An 18,930-nucleotide genomic window follows, 5' to 3' on the forward strand; every position below is an offset into this window, starting at 1 on the left:
GATGGGTGCTCTGACCCCCGGAGCAGCAGGGACTGCTAGGGCCAGCATGTCCCGAGAGCTCCCGGATCGAGTCTGATGCCGCCATCTGCCGACCGGGACTGGGGTCTGGGGCCAGCCAGGCCGTCCACCCACCCCCACAGTCCAGCAGCTCCCCAGCTGACTTGATTGTCAGTTCTTTGCACCATTTTCAAATCCTCTGTCCTCCCTGCTCACGTTTGACTTGTTTCCTTTAAGTAAAATTCGGGCCTGCCGTTCACTTCTCCGCTGGGCGCCCCTTTCACGAGCAGGCAGGAGACAAGCGGGCGCTCCGTGAAGCTCCGGGGTCCTGGCTCAGACGTGTCTTGGATTCAGTCACTAAGCCGTGTCTGACTCTTTTCCACTCTCTGGACGAGAGCCTGCCAGGTGTCTCTGACCCTGAGGTTTTCCCAGGCGAGAACACTGGAGCAGGTTGCTGTTTCCTCCTCAGGGGATCTCCCCACATCCCGAGAAGGGAGTGGACAGTGCTCCCCTCTGGATCCCTGCAGCCAAGGCCTCCCGGCCACCCCCATACAGAGGGCAGTACCCTGCGTGTCGTCCTCCGGGAAGTCCCTCCCGTGTGGTCTGGGCCTTCCGTGGAGGTCAGGGGGCCCCGGGCGGCAGCGGCATTGCCAGCAGAGCCCACGGTCCGGCTGGCAGTCCCGGCCCTCGAGCACTCAAGGTCAGAACATCTGGACCTTTCAGAGGGCATGGAGGCCTGTTTCCTCCCCAGGACTCCCCGAGGGGCTGACTCTGCTCCCCGGGAGCTGGGGTGCGTCTGTCAGGCCCACAGGGTTGGCGCCTAGGGCAGGGCACGGCTTGTGGGGTCCGCTCTTACTGGCTGAGCCCGCAGGGGAGACACAGGCTGGCGTCGCAGTGGGGCGGGGGCTCCGGCCCTCCTCACGCGACCCTGTTTGTTTCAGTACCCAGACGGAGACAATGAAGGAGATACCTATTACTACGAGTACCCCTACTATGAGGACACGGACGACACAGGCAAAGACCCCATCACCACCAAGACGCCCGTGGAGGCTGCTCGAGAGACCACGGAGGTGGCTGAGGTCCGGTCCCTGGGGGCCGGGGTGCGGGGTGGAGGATAGTGGAGGATAGTCCCGGGGGCCGTGGTGTGGGGTGGAGGATGGTCCCTAGGGCTGTGGTGCGGGGTGGGGGTGTCCCTGGGGGCCGTGGTGTGGGGTGGGGGTGTCTCTGGGGGCCGTGGGGCAGGGTGGAGGGGGTGGCCGAGGTCTGGCCCCTGGGTCGGGGGAGGGGGATAGGGAGGCCTCGGCGAGAATGGGGGCTGTGTGGTGACATGTGGAGACCAGGCGTGGTGTGGGTAGGAGCTCGGCAGAAAAATGAGGGACCAGGGGCCATATGCGCTTTGTCCACGGGGAGTGTGGGGCAGAGGGTTCCCACGGTGTGGGGGACGCGGGGACGTGGATATGATGGAACACGGCCCCCTCCCCAGAGAGCCCGGGACACTGGCCTGTGTGGCTCTCAGAGTCTGGAAGCTTCTCTTCCTCTTATTTTTGGCTGTCACATGGCTTGCGGGATCTTAGTTCCCCTACCAGGGGCTGAACCCAGGCCCTCGGCAGTAAGAGCGTGGAGGCTTAACCACTGGACCGCCAGGGAATGCCCTGTTATCTTACTATTTAAGAAACCGTGAGAGTTCACCCTGTCCGGGTGTGTGATCCCAGGCTCAGTCATGCATAGCACGGCCCGGGGCTGGGCTGCCTCCCCGGACCGAGGGGCCCCTCGCCCCAGTCCACAGGGTCCAGCTGGCCGATGGGTCTGCCTCCCTCTCCAGCCTCGGAGGAAACCCCAGACCTGGTCCCGCCGCGCTGGCCGCCCCCCTAACCCTGCGTGCCTGTGCCCGGCTCTCAGGAGCTGACCCAGCCCCCGACGGAAGCCCCTTCGGCGCCCAGCACCACCGAGGGCCCCGGGAAGGAGGAGGACCCCGGCATCGGCGACTACGACTACGTGCCCAGTGAAGACTACTACACGCCCCCGCCTTACGAGGACTTTGGCTACGGCGAAGGCATTGAGAACCCGGATGAGAACCCCGACCAGCTCCCGGACCAGGGCGCCCGGGCCGAGGTTCCCACCAGCACGGTCCTCACCTCCAACGGCTCAAACGTAATTGCTTCCCTGCGAGCGGGCCGGGCCCCAGGCTCCTCCCCCTCGGCCCCTCACCCTGCGAGCGGGCCGGGCCCCGGGCTCCTCCCCCTCTGCCCCTCACCCTGCGAGCGGGCCGGGCCCCGGGCTCCTCCCCCTCTGCCCCTCACCCTGCGAGCGGGCCGGGCCCCGGGCTCCTCCCCCTCTGCCCCTCACCGTGCAGTCCCGGGGCGGCGGCCCTGTCCCCCGCCCCACCACACCTGGCGCTTGGCAGCCGGGCATGTTAGATGCTCCCCGGGGCCCCACGAGTTTAGAATCACCGACTGGCTGGGTGGATCTCAGTGTTGCCAGCGTTCGATCGGCAGAATGGGCAGGACGAACCCCGGCCTCCAGGTCTCGCAGGGTTCGGGTGGCGATGGCTGAGGTCACACATGTTTGCAGCTGTGCTCTTGTCTGGGGCCTGGGAGGGGGACAGGCCCACGAGCTGGGGGTCGGACAGGCAGACGAGACACGACCCGACCTGAAATCTCCGCCGGTGACTGACCTTGGACGGTGATGTCCTCATCTTGAATGAAGCCAGTGGTCTCACTTACAGCCTGGCGCCCATGAGGCCCCCCCGGGGTCGTTGCCTTGTTTCCAGGTTAAAGAGGGGTTTGGCGCGGCCAGGGCACGTAGCGGACGCTTGGAAATAGCCACTGTGTGATGCTGAGTTCTGGATGGCCAGAGGGCACACACGGGGCTGTGGTGGGCTCAGATCCCTCTGCCAGCAGGCATGGGGTTACAGACATGTTACCCCAAGGCCCTGGGCCTGAGGCGGAGCCCCTGGTGGCTGGGGCTCCCCAAGTGCACGGGACAGTCTGGGGTGGCATGGCTGTCCCTGTGCAGCTCTGGTTTGTCACGGGGTCGTAGGGGTTTGGGGCGAGTTTCCCCTATGAGAGGAAGACAGTGCCTCCCAGGAAGTGAGCCCCCAGGCTCCCCATGTCCTGTGACTGGGGAGGCCACAGTCCTTTGAGCCTCCTGGCCGGGGGCCTGTGTCTCCTACCCGTTACCTGGCGTCCTTCTGGTGAAACCCTCTGCCCTCCCCCCAGCCGGCCCCGCCTCCGGAGGAGGGGATAGATGACCTGGAGGAAGAGTTCACGGAAGAAACCATCAAGAACCTGGACGAGAGCTACTATGACCCATACTACGACCCCACCATCTCCCCATCGGAGATCGGGCCAGGCATGCCTGCCAACCAGGACACCATCTATGAGGGGGTGAGTGGCCGCGGAGGGCACCTCCCTGGGCCTCAGGTGGGGACCCCCTGCCTCTTCAGCCATACGGATCTGGTGTAACCTGAGCCTTTTCCCTCCTCCTCCTCCCCTCTCTCTGCATCTCATGAACCCCAGATGGGAGGGCCTCGGGGCGAGAAAGGTCAAAAAGGAGAACCCGCCATCATCGAACCGGTAAGACACTTTCTTATTCTCTCTCTGGAACCGGCAGGGTCAGGGGTCAGGGGTTGCATCCTGGGGGCTTGTGGCGGGTTAGGTAGGATGGGGACCCTACTCTGCTCCCACGGGACCCCTGAACCTCTGTGCCCCGGGACACCGTGAGGAACCACTTGACCTCGCGGATGCCGCGTGCTGCTTTGAAAAATCTCTGGGCAGGAGAAGGGTCTGGACCTCGGCTGGAGAGGGGTGTCTGCCGAGGTTCAAATGCGTCAGGACCCTTGGTGCCGCACGCCCAGGATCCAGGAGCATCTGTGCCTCCAGTCCCACTCGGGAAGGAGACTCGGCTCTGGGAGGGAGGGAGCCCCGCCCCCCCCCCCCCCCCCCACCCAGGGAGGGCAGAGGGCGTTAGCAGGCCGCGTGGGGACCTGGAGCTGCAGGTCCCGGCCAGGGAGGACCTGTTCTCCCTGCAGCTGGTGAAACAGGTGAGCTTGGTTTTCAGCCCCCTCTAGGGGATTTAATAAAACGGCTCCACACCCAAACTCCCATTGAATAAAACTGCTCTGTGCTCGGCGACAGGGCTGGGGGCAAGTTGAACAAAATGACCGTTGATGATGCCTTGACCTTGGGAATAAGCTCCGCATGCCCCTCGTGGGTTTGTGGGTGTTCGCGGGGTCCCACATCCTCTGCCCTCAGGGAGCCGTACCTGGTTGGGAGCACCAGGGCCCAGCCCGTGGCCTGAGGCCCTGGCCCTGACCCAGGGCGGGCAAGGAGCCATGTGATCAGCCGGAGGAGGAGGGCTGCCCTGCAGCCGCGTGTGGGGGGCACGGCCTTGGGGGCCGGGAGGATGCTCTGGACGTGGGATCGGGGAGGTCCTGGCTGCCAGGGTCCAGTCCTGACACGCCCCCCAAAAGCAGGAGGGTCACCAGCCTGGGGCCCGGGGCTCGGGCTTCCTCTGCCGCCAGCACCCAGGTCCTGGTGGCTGATCCCAGGGCGTGACTCAAGTGGAGGCTCCAGGGTCCCCCTGATCCCGGGACCCCTGGCATGAGACCTGAGGCGGCCCCCGTCCTTCTGTGGAACTGGGAAGGCTCTTTTGGAGCGTTACCCCCTCAGAGGCACCGGGAGCCAGGGGCCAGGGCGTCAGGACAGGGGACTGGGTGACGGTCGTGCTCTGCGCTTTTCCCACCCCCTGGCCTGTCCCAGCTCCTGTGGGGCTGCAGCCACTGGGCACACACAGCCTGTTCTCAGGCTCAGGACACCCCCTTTCCAGTGCTCCCCGAGGATCCAAGGGAGACAGGGCTTGTCTGGGGTGAGGGATGGGGGTGCAGGGGAAGGGGGCAGGGTGCCAGGGTAGGGGCCCAAGGCCAGGTCGCCCCTTGCTCAGCGACATGAAGCATCCTGACACCAGGATGTCCGACTCTGGGAGGGCCTGCCTGGCATCTCGGTCCAGACGAGCATCCTGTTCGCCCATCCCCCAGCCTGGGCTGCCCCTGTTCGAGGGCTGTAGCGTCCAGATCTGGATGGAGGCTGGTGAGGGGGGCGCGGGGTGTCCAGGCTCCACTGCAGAGGGCGGGTGGAGATGCAGGCTGAGAACAGAGAAGCAGTCCAACACAGCATGTCTGCAGGACGTCTGGTCCAGCCTCTTCCAGGGGGCCATCTGATGCGCTCTGGCCCCATCATTCCCTCCAGCCCAGCCCCTAGCCTGTTCAGAGTACCCGTGGGGTGAGGCCAGTCCCTCTGGGGACACCATGTAAGCAGTTGGAACATCTCAACCTGGAGCATCGCCGGCTGTCCTCAAGTCTTAGCTTCCCATAAACAGAGGGCCGAGCCCTGGGAGACGGCGGAGGTGGTCTTGACACATCCCGGCCTGTGGAGGTCAGGGGGCTGCTTGCTGTCCCCAACCTGCCCCAGTGACCTCCCTCTAGGGCGTGTGACTTGCTGTCCACGGAGATTCCCTGTCTCCCTTGGAATCAGCTCCTCTCTCTCCATCCATCCATCTCAAGGATGTTTCCCGCCAGAGCTGTTTCCCACTGAGATCCGGTACCAGCTGTCATGGGTCAGCATCACCAGTGGCTCGTTGAAAGGACAGGACCTCCCCCCAGGGTGGGGGGGACTCAGGTCAATGAGACCTGGTGCTCCAGGCTGCGCTGGGCCCTCAGGGACCTGGCGTCTCCCCATCCAGGAGCCCGAGTCACCTGGTGAAGTCCCATCGCAGGCATGTCCAGCCTCCTCCGTGGTTTAAGGAAGGTTTTCTGGGCCCTGCTGCTTAGCAGATGGACAGCCCGCCCTGAAGAGTTGTGTGGAGCTCGGCTAAGGCTGAGACCCCCTCCTGGCGGATGTGGACTGGGGCCTGTGCAGGAAGACCCCCTCTTTGTGCCTCGGGAGCGCTCCTCGGTGGGGTGGTGGCCGCGGGTCCCTCCCCACTCCTGGGAAAGTACAGGTGCCCCTCCGCCGGGCCCACCCATCCCGCAGCCCCCAGCCCTCCCCAGGCCCGCGACCCTCCTGTGAGGGCCCGCCCCCGGGCCGGCTCCCTGAGAACAGAGGCGGTGTGTCCGCGGTGTGGCAGCCAGGGCTGTCTCCCTCAGTCCCAGCTCAGTTCTGAGCCTGCTTCGCTGCCGTGGTCAGAGGAGCCAGGGAAGCCGAGAGTGAGGAGGCGGCCGGAGGAGCTCTGTGCGCGCCTCTGCGCACACAGCTCTGCGCGCACAGCTCTGTGCGCACATTTGTGTAAACACAGGGTGTGTCCTCCCGGTGTCCGGGGGCCCCGGGGGGAGGACGAGGGGCTTGGTCTGCAGGGGCCTGGTGTCCGACAGCGAGGCTGGGGGCTGGAGGCTGCGTGGACCTGGGCTCGGCCGGGGGCGGGGCTGGAGGGGGGTGGGGTGGGGCCGAGCGCGGCCTGTCTGAGCTGTCGGCCCCAAGGGGCCTCGGCCTGTGACCCCCTTCCTCTTGTCCCCCTTGAACCCCCAGGCTGCCGTCTCACCTTCACTGGGCCCTCGGCCTGGGGTCACTGCCCCCTGGGCTGCCATCACCGAGGCCTACCTGGGCACTGCCCCCTGGGACAGGAGGCCAGCAATGGGGCCAGGGGCTGGCCCCCTCTCTGTCCTCTGGCTGGAGGTGCTCAGGGCTTGGTCACTGCGGCCCCCACCACAGCCCCACGGCAGAGGCTGCTGCTTCAGACCCGTGCCCAGGCAGGGGGTGTGGACCCAGAGGCCTGGTCCTTGGTCCTGTGGACCACCCGGCCTGGAAGCCGTCCTCGGGGCTGGGGCTGGGGGGCCAGGTCCACGTTTCGGGATGGGGGAGGCCATCCTAGGGGCTCAGACACTCTCTCTGTCTTTTCCAGGGGATGCTCCTGGAGGGGCCGCCTGGGCCCGAAGGCCCCGCGGTGAGTGTCCTGTTTTATTTCCCGTGACTTGTACGGGGGTCCTCGGGGGTGCAGGGAGGCCCCTTAATGCTCCTGGGTGGAAATCAGGAGCGGACGCCCTGGGGTGGGCACCCCTGCCCACCCGCCCGGCTCCCCACCCCACCCCTGCCCTCTCCTGGCAGGCGGGCACTGCCCTGTGACTGCATCTTTAACTGCCTGATTTCGTGTTTAATTCTAGGGTCTCCCAGGACCTCCAGGAACGATGGGTCCCACAGGCCAAGTGGGTGACCCTGGAGAAAGAGTAAGCACAGCTCCTGGGATCCCGGGCTCTGTGGCCTCACCTGGGCGTCCCCCCCCGCGTGGGGCCGGCCGTGTCCTCACACGCGCGCGTGACCACAACACACCGACGTCCTTCCCCAAACTGCCCTGACCTGGCCACCTCTCACGCCACCCCTTACTGCGCCTGCTCTCTTCTGACGTTTAGGGGTGGACCGTTGCCTGGCCCTGAGCTGGGGACAGCAACACCTGCAAGGAGCTGGGTCGTGAACCCTGGGGGCTCCGGGGGAGGGCGGTGCACGGCGCTGGCCCCGCGGCCGTGCATTTGTGGGGCTCACACTCCGGTGCCTGGGGCTCCCGGGCCCGCGGTGTCCTGCCCCTCACTCCAGCTTCCCTGTTAGAAATCAAGCGACAGACGCTGGAGAACTTGCTCTGGGTCAAGGGGCCTGTCTCCGGCCGCCCTGGGTGGCTGCAGGGGAGACGCGGGCTGAGCCCTGGACGCTGAGATTTCGCTCTGACACCTCGTGGGGGTTTGGGGGTACTGCAGCCCTGTGGCTTCTCGTCCACCTTGACTTTTTCCTTCTTGTTTCCCTGCTGGTCTAATGAACGCGGATGTGAGTGCTGCCAGAGTCAGCGCCACTAACTGGGTGTGGCTGTAGGTTAGGGGCCCTGGGAGCGTGTCTGCACCTAAGAAACGCCTGGCACACGGCCCGGGGCAGAGCGAGGACCTCACGGTTTTAGGCAGGACGTAGCTGGGGTCTGCTTCCGAGGGGGTGTCTGGCTGTCGGGCACCATGGCTTTGAGGCGATGCTCCGGGTGGCATGAGGTGCCGCCCGCAGACGGAGCAGGGGGCCACGTGGCCTGAGAGGGCAGCTGGGTCGCACGGGGCACCAGACGGGACTCTTGCCGTGTTGCTTCCCTGAGCCCGTGGCTTGGGGGCCAGAGTAGGGGCCCTGGCTCTGTGGTGGCCTGAGTCACGCCCGGCCTCCCCACGCGTCCATGCAGCTTCCTGCTCGGCTACAGCTGAGTGAGTGAGACAAGCAAGTGAGGGGCCCGTCCTCCCCGCCCAGAACCCGGGATTGCCGTCTCTGACCCAGGTCACTCCACAGGTCTGTGTGAGACGGGGTGACAGCCGTGTCCCCTCACAGAGCATCCTCGGATGGACCCAGGGGTGGGCTAGGTTCAGACGTCAGCGAGAGCAGACGTCTCTCTTAGATGTGGGATGGGACGCCGTCCGCCGGGGCCATGGATAGCACAGACCACGTCTCCTGTCAGCCTCGGCGTTGCTTCGAGTGCCCGCCTGTCCACCTGGCACATTCCCCAAGCGTGCACAGCGCTGGGCCCTGGTCTGGTGCTGAGGATCTAAATGCTCCTGAAACACCTGGGGAGCGGGGGCCCCTGACCGTGGAAGCTGGGCCTTTTAGAGCTGAGCTCTCTGGAGTTCGAGGCAGGGTCCAGGAGACGGGGACCAGGGTGGGGTAGGCAGAGCCGTCAGCTGCTCTGCAGCTTGCTGTTCTTGGAGTTGGAAGGGAAGCCGGCAGCCCCCCGGCCCTCCCGGGCCCCTTCCCAGGGCTGATTCCAGGAGCTGAGCACTGCCCACCCTCGGGGCCAGTTCTCTTCCAAGGATCGTCCCTGCTCACAGCTCAGCATCCTCTCAAGCCCGGATCTCCTGGTAGTCAGCTTGTTAGCCATGAAAGAAGCTGGATGCAGAGTCAGGACCCTGTGCTGCCTCCCGCCAGCAGGGCGACCTCAGGATCCCCATGGAGGAGAAGGAAAGCTTCACCCTCTTGGGCTTTGTCTGTGGGACTGCAAACTAAACAAAGACCTTAAGAGGAGAAAAGATAAAGCATCTCATTAATATTTCTAATTTCACACGTACAGAGGGCTTCATACAGAAGTGAAAACCTGATAAGTGGTTAGACTTGGGAACTTATACACCATTTTATCAAAAACCACTGCACTGTGGAGAAGTGATTGCGAAATACATGTGGGAGGGGGCAGAAACTCGCAGACGGTGAGGGGGGCTTCAGGAAGGTCTGTTTATGCAGACTCACCTGAGGGCCCGCGGTCCCTCTCGAGTGATGGGGTTTCTCCCTTCCCGTCATCCTGGTTCGGGGGGGGTGCTGGAGAATTCCCACCACCTCGCAAAGGGAAGCGTGTGTCCTGCTTTTAGGCTGACCGGGGGAGGGCAGCGGCCTTCCCCGCATCTGTGAGTTCTCAGCTGAAGTGGCATGTCTGGCGTGGCCTGTTCTGATCGCCATCATCTGCTTGGCCCGACGTGCCTGTCTGCACCTGAGAGCTGCTCGCCAGGGAATCTGCAAGATCCCCGCCCACTGCCCCTGCCTGCCCTGATCCTGGGACTCTGCAGCTCTTCTTTTTTTCAAAATGAAGTTACTTATTTCTTTACGTATTTTTGGCTGTGCAGGCGTTTCTCCAGTTGTGGAGAGCAGTCTCCTCTCTAGCTGTGGCAGGCTTCTCTATTGCAGAGCGTGGGCTCTGGGCACGCTGGCTAGATTTACGCTCATGTCTGAGGACTGGACATAGCCCGGGTCCCTGCCACGCGGCCAAGATGCAGCGTCCACTGAGGCCCGTAGGAAGCTTCCAGCTCTGCAAAGGCCGTGGCAAGTGACTGCGGCTACCCACAGGGCAGACTGTTGTACCGTCTCCCGCCTCCTGGGGGCTGGGTGTGGGGCTTGGCCCCCCGGTGTCCCTGGGTGCCCGGGACGTCTTTCATGGAGCCATCCTACTCGGGACACCTGGTTAGTCACCTGCTCTGCACAGCCGGGTGTCTCCGTGAGGTCCCGGCCACAAGCCGTGGTGATGCGGGCCTTCCCTGGGGGAGGTGGGGCCGTCCTCTCTGTGAGCTGCTCACCCCCCTGCCACGTTGTCATGAGGCCTCACTAGCATGGAGCTGGGGCCACCTGAGTCTCCTTGTTCACCCTGAACCCCCTGGAAGCCGGAAGGACCCTTTTTCATATTAGGGAGCATGCGGGGTGAGGGTCATCCCGAGAGGCGTGGGCTGGAAGCAGAAACCCCCAGTGTCTCCCTCCAGGCCTGTCTGGCCTCCTGGGCTCAGAAGATGTCAGTGAGCTTGTCTGGGACTTCCCGGCCCTCTCCTGCTACAGGGCGTGACCAAGGCAATCCTTGGGGGAGGGGTGCAGCTTCCCCCCAGGCTCTGGCCCCAGCCACAAGGGTAGCCAGTGTTCAGATCTAGGTCAGGAAGTGACCACTGCGAACGCCTCTGGCCTCCCCCAAACTGCGACTGTGCAGGAGCAGACCTGAGCGAACCACCCCGACGCTGAGGGTCTGAGGGCTGATGCGGCCCCTCTCTCCTTTTCCCGGCCTCTCTGAAGCGGGAAAGCAGAAGTATCCCAGCCTGAAGACTCGCCTGGTCTCTGGCGCTCCCCACCCAGCCTGCTGCCTCTCTGTTGTGGGCCGCGGCTGGGCTCTGCAGCCGGACATGAGCCCCGACCCGCCTGCTGCTGAGTCGCGGGCTCTGGATCAGCGGGGCTGGAGCCGGCAGCCGCTTTCACAGTGTCTGAGCTCTCTGTTCCCTCTTGTCTGCACCAGCGCGACGCCAGGACGGCCTCGGGAGAGCCCTCTGTTGACCCGGAAGGGCCCTTGTGTCTGTGCCTGGTCCGCGTGTGGCCTGCCCCGCAGCACCAGCGCTTTACAGCGTCTGCCTGGCCGGCTCAGGGCAGCGATCAAAAGACACACAGAGGCCGGGCGGCTCTTCTTAGGTCGCCCTGAACCTGGTGGCTGGGCCGAGCCCTGCGTCCGCCACAGGCCATGGACAGAGCGGCCCTGTCCTCAGCTCGAGTCCAGTGAAGGGCGGCGGGGCGGCTGGGATGCAGACCCCTATTTTGGCTTGGGGGGCAGAGTCTTTGAGACACAGACCCCAGGGCCTGGCAGAGTTTGGCTGACAGCTTTTTTGAGCAGCGCTGAATACAGAGAATACAGGCGTGGCGTTGCATGGGACTCGCATCAGATTTTAAGGTGTCAGGAGGATCCCTTAAAACACGGGGGTTTCTCCCACAGGCAAGCCTTCCCTCTCTTGCGGGGTTTCCAGACTTTTGTCTGTCTACCAACATGCTCTTGGGAATTGTTTTCAGTGTAGTTGATAACGTCAGCACGAGGGCAAAGACGCTTTGGGGCCCAAGGTTGAATTTTCACCCCCACGGCTTAGAAAGCACAGGAGGGGGTCTTAGTGGGTGAGGGGCTGCCCCAGTGTGCTTCCTGGTTTCTAGCACACACACACACACGTGCAAGCCCACACGACATGGCCGTGGGCACTACATGGACGGCCTCTCATCCCTGGGACACACAGACTCTAAGCTCTGAGTCTGGGGTTTGTGTTGAGATCGACTCAGAGGCAGAAAGCTCAGCGGTGAGCAGCTGTCAGGGTAGAATTTCTGAGAGGAAGTCTGGCTGGCAAAGCACATCCTGGGTTTTTCTTTTTTAAGTAAATTTTATCCTCTGGGAATTTATTTATTTATTTTTTTTCGAAAATGGCAAGCAAGGACCATTTAGCTGTGCCTGTGAGCAATAAAAAGTCGGGGTGGGGGTATCACAGAGACCCTCTGACCCAGCAGTTCTGCTTCTGAGCACCCGCCTAAGAAAGACGGTTAGAATCTCCCCTGGTGGTCCAGTGGCTGGGGCTCCACACTCTCACTTCTGGGGCTCAGGTTCCATCCCTGGATGGGAAACTAAGATTCCACGTGCCGCATGGCTCAGCCAAAAAACAAGAGGGAAGAAAGATGCCTGAAGCTTCATCACGGCAGCCTGTGTCCTAATGAAAACTGGACTCAAACATGCATCAGAGGAGGACGGATTCAATCAGTGAGGAGCCTGTGAGGGCGGGGACCTCTGACGCCATTGGAAGGAGTGAGGCCGAGCTCACAAATAGGCCTCCACGTGCGGCAGAGGGAAGGCGCAGACTGCCGGACACGCGTGCAAGACCATCTCCTTAAAGGGGAACCGCCCCCCGCCGCTCGGCCCATGGACTCACAGGCGTGATTCGTATTGCGTGTTCGGTGCGTGTGCTTCCGGCCTCCCTGGGCACCTACAGGCTTTTATCCTCGGCTACTCCTGGAGAATCAAGAGGGAGCCTTCACGTTCCGCTTTGCAGGCGTCTGTTTTCTGCCACATTTCACAAGAGGAGGGATCGGCCCTGGAGTAAAACGACCGCGAAGGAGAAGACGGGCGGGTGGGGGTCCGGCCCGGGCCGGGCGTGCCCTTCTCGGCCCATCTAGGGTGGACCCCTCGTGCTTGGTCCTCTGGGCCGGGGCTTGGGAGTCAGTTGCGTCTGCCCCGGGAGCGTCGCACTGCAGTCGTGAGTGCCTGCTGCATGCAGGGCTCCACCGGCACCCCGCTGTGGGCCGGTGGCGGTCCCTTTCACTGAGGGGCGTGAGCTGCACTTGTCTGCACGCGAACCTCGCCCACGGCAAGCTGCTTGGGCGTCTGCCTCCGTGAAAAGCTGAGCGATAAAAACACTTTTTTGACAAGAAGCCGTATTATTCATGTTCAGGGGTCTTTGCAGGTGGCGCTAGTGGTAAAGAACCCGTCGGCCAACGCAGGAGACATCAGAGACGAGGGTTTGATCCCTGGGTCAGGAAGCTCCCCTGGAGAAGGAAATGGCACCCCACCCCAGTACTCTTGCCTGGGGAATCCCAGGGACAGAGGGGCCTGGTGGGCTGCATACACTCCATGGGGTCGCAAAGAGTCGGACGCGACTGAAGCGACGAGGCACACGTGCATCCGTGCCACATTCACCTAGGCCTGACCTGGGCCAGAATCAGTCAGAGGCTCTGCCAGGGACTGGGGGTGTCGGGGACCAGCGCTGAGCGCTGAGGTGGTGTCTGTGCAGAGGTGGGGCCTCGAAGTGCTCAGGAGGCCTTGTGTCCCCATGCGTCCCCCCGGGAACGCCAGCCCCTTGCGTCCGTCCAAACGAGGGGACGCAGCCAGTGCAGCATCTGCTCCACCGGCACAGCCGAGGGGCCTGGGGATGAGCTGGCCTCTCGGACGTCAGCACCGGGGGGACACTCGGCAGGGATGCTCCTGGGGCCGTGGGAGCCCCGATGCCTCGCCCCTGCCTGCCTCCCGCGGGGTGGCCTCTGCTGCTCTGGATCACAGACTCCAGGCTTTCTGCCTCTCCCCTCGGCTCTGCTCTGGTCCGGGGTCTCCTCAGCCTCAGTCCGCAGTGAAGCCCCCTCCTCCGGGCTCAGGATCTGCCCGGCCTGCGCCCAGGTCCTGCATTGCTCTGTGCTTGCAGTGTGCTTCCCGCGGGCCCTCGCTTCGCCCCCTCACGTCGCCCCCTCACGTCGCCCCAGTCCAGCTCCCTCCCGGGCCCTGACCCACTCTCCTGCCTTCTGTCCGCAGGGTCCCCCTGGACGCCCAGGCCTTCCTGGCGCTGACGGACTGCCCGGCCCTCCTGGAACCATGCTTATGCTGCCTGTGAGTGTACCTGCAGATGTGGCGCTGGGGTGGGCAGGCTCGGGGCTCAGAGTTGGGGGGGTCCCTGGGCTGCTTCCAGGGGGTCGATCCCCTGACCACAGATGGGCTCCAGCCTAGGCCAGCCTTCCTGTGGAGATAGCTCCTGGGAGTGTCCTGCTGGCCCGGCAGGGTGGACGCCAAGGTCGGGGTCTCCACCTCTGATAGCGTCCAGGGCGGGAGCAGAGCCCAGCTCTGCAAGAAGCTGTGTGGCGTCCATCTCCATCACCGCACACCTGCCCTCTCCCTTGGACCCCTGAGCCACCCACTCCCTCCTTGAATGTGACCTGCTCCTGACCCTAGGGGTCTGCAGAGGACCCGGGCCACCTCCCTCTCGGGGAGCCCAGGCCGGGGGGGCGAGTGTGGAGGGCTGGTCTGGACTGACGTCCGTTTCTCCCTGAGCCCATGTGCCCCTCCGCATGGGCGTTGGCACGGGGCAAGCCCAGGCTGGGAGGGCGAGTGTGGAGGGCTGGTCTGGACTGATGTCCATTTCTGCCTGAGCCCGTGTGCCCCTCTGCATGGGCGTTGGCACGGGGCTCTGGGGTCTCAGGGAGATGCCATGGATGCTGGGGTAGGGGAGAATCCCCAGGGCTGGAATTATCAGGCAGAGACGGGCAGCCCTGTGCGGGCAGTCGGGTGGCGTAATAAGCAGGGGGAGGCCCGGGACCGGAAGCTGCCGGCCAGCCCCCCCGAGGCTCTGCTGTCATCTGAGAGGCCGCTGGACACCCTCAGCCCTGGGGTCAGAGTGGACGCCCACGTCCGTGCACCCCCGGTGACCCCAGTCTTACATCTGCAGTTCCGGTTCGGAGGGGGCGGCGACGCGGGCTCCAAAGGACCCATGGTCTCTGCGCAGGAGTCCCAAGCTCAAGCCATCCTGCAACAGGCCCGGGTGAGTGGCGCTGGGGCGTGGGGGGCGGCTCGGAGCCCAGCTTGCAGGGATGCTGACTCAGGGTGCTCACCTGGGACTCAGGAGCCCGTGGGGGTGCCCAGTCATCCCTGTGCATTTGGGGGCCCTGGTGAGCACCAGGAGAGGTGGGGGAGGCTTTTCAGGGGTCCCTTATCCACACCAAGGGCCCAGGTTCCCAGATACGGACACGGCCGCTGAGCCCCTCTGGCTTCTGCTGACCCCGTCTTCTTCAACCCTCTACTGCCTCCTCCGCGGCTCTGGGATGGACAGACCCCACGTCCTCCTGGGGGGCCCCTTGTGATGAGGCTGGGCCGAGCCTGAACCTCGGGGTCGGGGGAGCTGGTGGGCTCCAAAGCCCCTCGCTCAGCCTGAGGGTCCCAAGGAGCCTCCTTACCACTCTGCTCTCGGCAAACGAGCTGATGAGTGAATTGCGTTTTAATTGACGAGGCTCCAGATTGCTGATTGCTGTTGACAAGAGCAAATGCCACCCGGCGGGGTGGGCCATTCTTCCTTGGAGTGCCCATAATGGGGCGTCGCAAGGAGCTGCTGAGGAGTCCCTCGTTTGGTGATATTTATGTAGCTCTGTCACCGCGGATAGATGCTAATGATCAGAGTGCATGGATAATGAATTACAGGGCAGCGAGTACGGAGTCGTTGCCATGGAGCAAATTGCTGTGTGATGCAGTCAGCAGGCGACAGACCCCATCCCCTGCCACTGGGCTTATTGACGGGCTGGCCTGGCTGGCCTTTGAATCTGTGGTTGTGTTGACTGAAGACAAGTGGGTGATGGGCTCCTAAGATTTTGTAACACAAGAATCTTCCAAAATTGAAATGGCATCATGCAGGGAACAGTTGCACGATGGGTGTGGAAAAGGCCCTTTGAGAAAGCAGGCGGGAGTGAGCCTCAGCAGCGGGCAGGCAGCGGGCACCTGGGCAGGGTTGCAGGGGTGCCGCCCGTGGCTGGGGCAAAGACTTCATTCACCCCTGAAGGCTCCCCGATGTAACCCCCGGGCGCTGGAAGTGCCTCTCGGGGAATGTGTGATTCAGCTCGTGCGCAACACATGCCCAGCCAGCCCCCCAGGGCAGCCGCGTTTCACGCTCCCTGTGAGGGTGTGGGGCTGATGGCGGGGCAGGTGGGGAGAAGGAAGGGTCAGCCCAAGGCTCTGGGCACCCACCCCAAAGTGGTGAGTGGGCACCCACCCGGCTGCCGCCCTGCTGGTGCTTGTCGCTGGGAGCCCAGAGGATTGGAGGAGGGGGATCCGGGGTCCCTGTGACCTCCCGCCACAGAGGCTCCTGTCCTTGGCCTCTCACACCGGCCCTTCCCACCTGTCAGGACAGGTGAACCAGCCGCTTCTCAGCATGTCCCATTTGCCTTGCAGCTGGCGTTGAGGGGGCCTGCTGGCCCAATGGGTCTCACTGGGAGACCGGGTCCCATGGTAAGTCATCTTGGGGTGTGGGGGTGGGTGCCGCCCACTGGCCCCTGCCCATCAGGCTCCCAGCTCACCGGGTCAGAGCATCTTGCGGTGGTTGGGTTGGGGGGGTGTGCCCTGAGCACCAGAGGCCTGGGCTGCCCTCGGAGCAGGGAAGCCCTTGCACTTACACTGACCACGACTCTGCCTGACCAGCCCGGGGGCTCCCAGCCTCACCAGCCCGGGGGCTCCAAGCCTCACCACCCCGGGGGCTCCAAGCCTCTTTCTTTTGAGGCTGTTTACCATCCTGACCAGTTCAGCGTGAGGCAGACCCTGATTCCCGCCCGACTCCTTGGGCAGCGTGTGCCGGGCATCCCAGGGCCAGGGAGAGGGGTCTCCGGGGGTTTGTGTGGCCCTTACAGTTGCAAGGAGCCGGGGCATCGAGGCGCACAGGGCCCTCTCTCTGTCCCTGGGAGGGGGTGGGCTTGGCCCCTGGCCCTGGGGTGTATTTCGTGCCCTCCCGGCATCTGGCAATCTTGCCCTCCAGTGGACAAGGGTGTCCACACACGGCCCTGGACTGCGGGCTGTGACGGACGGTGGGCAGATCTGTCCTGGAGAGAAGTGAGCATGTGCTGAGCCCAGGGGTCCCCCGCGTGCCCGTCCAGGGTTTCCTTCCAACCCGGGACAAGATGCAAACCAGTTAAAAGACTGCTCGTCCCTCGGGGTGTGTCCAAGGCGGCAGGCGGGCTCTGTGGGGGCCCTGCCCAGGCGCAGCCCCGGGTCCTTCACCCCCTCAAGTCCTCCCCAGCCACCCCTGCAGCCTGTGTACCTGTGCTGGGCACCCCCTAACCAGGCGTGTCTCCCCAGGGCCCTCCCGGGAGCGGAGGTCTGAAGGGTGAGCCAGGAGACATGGGGCCTCAGGTATGTACCCCGGGGCCGCCTTCTCTCTGGGAAGATGGAGCCCTGTCACCGCCTCTGGTCAGGGAAGCGGAGTGTGGGGAGCTGCCCTCTCTGATGCAAAGCTGGAGGCGGAGCAGCCGTGGGGTCCGGAGCGGGACTGCGCGGGCTGCTTCCCATCCTGCCCTGGCTCAGGGCCGCGGACCCTGCGCCTGTCTGCGTGACGCCACGTGCTGACAGCTGGGCGGCCGGGGGGATGAGCACGGGGTCCAGGCTTGGCTTTGTCCTCCAAGAAGCAGACACGCTACTGACCTTTGCCCTCTGATCCCGGACAGGGTCCGCGGGGTGTGCAGGGCCCGCCTGGCCCGGCAGGAAAGCCTGGGAGAAGGGTGAGTGTTTCTCGGCGGGAGTCGGTGCTGCGTTTGCGGTGGTGGCGCTGCGTCTCGCTGGCCGGGCTCCCCCGCCTTCAGAGGACACGTCTGTGTCCAGGGCTGGGTGGGTCCCATCCCACTGCAGCGAGCCCCCCTGCACCTAGCCTCTGTCCGGAGCATCTGAACACAGTCCAACGTGTTCTTTTAAAGCGGAGCATAGTTGCTTTGCACTCTTGTGGTGGTCTCCGCTGTGCAACGGTGTGAGGTGGCTGCGAGCACAGCCGGAGCCCCTCCGTCCTGAGTCGCCCTCCCAGCGCCCCTGCCCAACCCCTAGGTCATCACAGAGCCCCGAGCTGAGCTCCCTGTTAACCCACATTTTTAATTAAAGCAGTTTCCCAGGTTCTTTGGGAGCAAGCATGTAAAAGACAAAATGATCAGTGGTCCTTCCTTCTCTGGGGCAGCCTCATTTCTCCAGAAACAGCTTTGGTTTTGTTGGGGGAAATAGCCGGGTGGCTTCTCAGACCCCCGCCGCACCTCCCCCGTCCCAGCCTCCGAGATTCTCTGTCTGGGCTAGCACGTCAGTGGAGGGAACTGCTTTGCCTCCGGGTTACCGTCGTGACTGACAGAGGGCGCGTGCCTTTCTAACCCAACATAAATTCATGAGCAGCGTCCACGCCAGCTCGGGGAAATCCTAATTAACCCACATCAGACTCTCACTAGCAGATCTTTCCATCAACTGACTGTTTCTGCTGAGTGAAAGGAATGCTCATTTCTCATGTCGATGAACCTCTCTGCAAGGACGTTGACCACTGGTCGCCAGTTGCTGCTCTAGTTGCAGAGCGCTCGAGGCAAAAAATAGTCACTCCCTAGTGGTCTGGGGGCCTCCATCCTGGGAGTTAATCGTAGTTAGAAGGGAAGTTACAGAGTGAATGGCTCTCAAGCACGGCTGTCTCGAGTTGGCCCCTCAAGGCCCCAGGTCCACGGGCAGAGGGGTACACGGCCGATTCTGAAAGGGCCACCTTTTAGATCCCTGACCCCTGCTGGAATTCAGCGGTCCGTGGCAGACACTTGGGTGGTTTATGGTGTTGTTGTGCCTGCTCTGAGGTTCAGGATGGTCAGGCCTGGGAAGATGAGAACCTGTGACCAGCAAGCCGGGACTCCTGGTCTGGGTCCTCTGGGCCAGCCCGCTGCGGGGGCTGCGGGGCCCTCTGTCTGACGTCACAGGGAGCCGCTCCTCAGAGCCCTCCGTGCGCTGGCCTCTGCTTTGTGCTGACACCTTGGCCCGCTCTGTTCCAGGGCCGAGCCGGCAGTGACGGAGCGAGAGGGATGCCTGGGCAGACTGGCCCCAAGGTAGGTGCCGGTCACCGCCCCCTGGTGTCCGCGGTCAGCATCGCCCCTGCCGTCGACCTGTGAGGACTATGGCGATGACGGGCGAGTGCACTCGTCCGGGGGCAGGAGGGTCAGTTTGGATCCGCCCCTCTGGCACGTGGACGAGAAGACAGGACTCAGCGGGGTGAATTTCATGGGTCACTCAAGTCCAAGGGCAGGAAGTCGTCTTGCCCAGGTTGCGGAGTCTGAGCTCCGCGGGGTTGCAGGGAGCAAGTAGACATTGTACTCGGGGAGCTCAGGTGTGTTTGAGGGCAGCCTCTGCCTTGGCTGAGGAGGCTGC

The 18,930-nt window shown here is 63.8% G+C and overlaps 1 protein-coding gene across 2 annotated transcripts in view; it reads left to right on the plus strand.

The window, feature by feature from the left end:
* COL5A1 (collagen type V alpha 1 chain) overlaps window positions 1-18,930 on the plus strand; it is a 148,944-nt gene that overhangs the window by 61,288 nt on the left and 68,726 nt on the right. For both annotated transcript variants that reach the window (XM_070799667.1, XM_070799666.1), the window contains exons 6-17: window positions 939-1,076; window positions 1,897-2,148; window positions 3,216-3,383; window positions 3,516-3,572; window positions 6,892-6,933; window positions 7,151-7,213; window positions 13,567-13,641; window positions 14,474-14,566; window positions 15,964-16,020; window positions 16,861-16,914; window positions 17,226-17,279; window positions 18,558-18,611. In XM_070799667.1, the coding sequence (XP_070655768.1) occupies window positions 939-1,076; window positions 1,897-2,148; window positions 3,216-3,383; window positions 3,516-3,572; window positions 6,892-6,933; window positions 7,151-7,213; window positions 13,567-13,641; window positions 14,474-14,566; window positions 15,964-16,020; window positions 16,861-16,914; window positions 17,226-17,279; window positions 18,558-18,611 (1,107 nt within the window). The remainder of the gene's footprint in view (window positions 1-938; window positions 1,077-1,896; window positions 2,149-3,215; window positions 3,384-3,515; window positions 3,573-6,891; window positions 6,934-7,150; window positions 7,214-13,566; window positions 13,642-14,473; window positions 14,567-15,963; window positions 16,021-16,860; window positions 16,915-17,225; window positions 17,280-18,557; window positions 18,612-18,930) is intronic.

This window comes from Bos indicus, chromosome 11 (assembly GCF_029378745.1).
Source record: "Bos indicus isolate NIAB-ARS_2022 breed Sahiwal x Tharparkar chromosome 11, NIAB-ARS_B.indTharparkar_mat_pri_1.0, whole genome shotgun sequence".
Lineage (NCBI taxonomy): Eukaryota > Metazoa > Chordata > Mammalia > Artiodactyla > Bovidae > Bos > Bos indicus.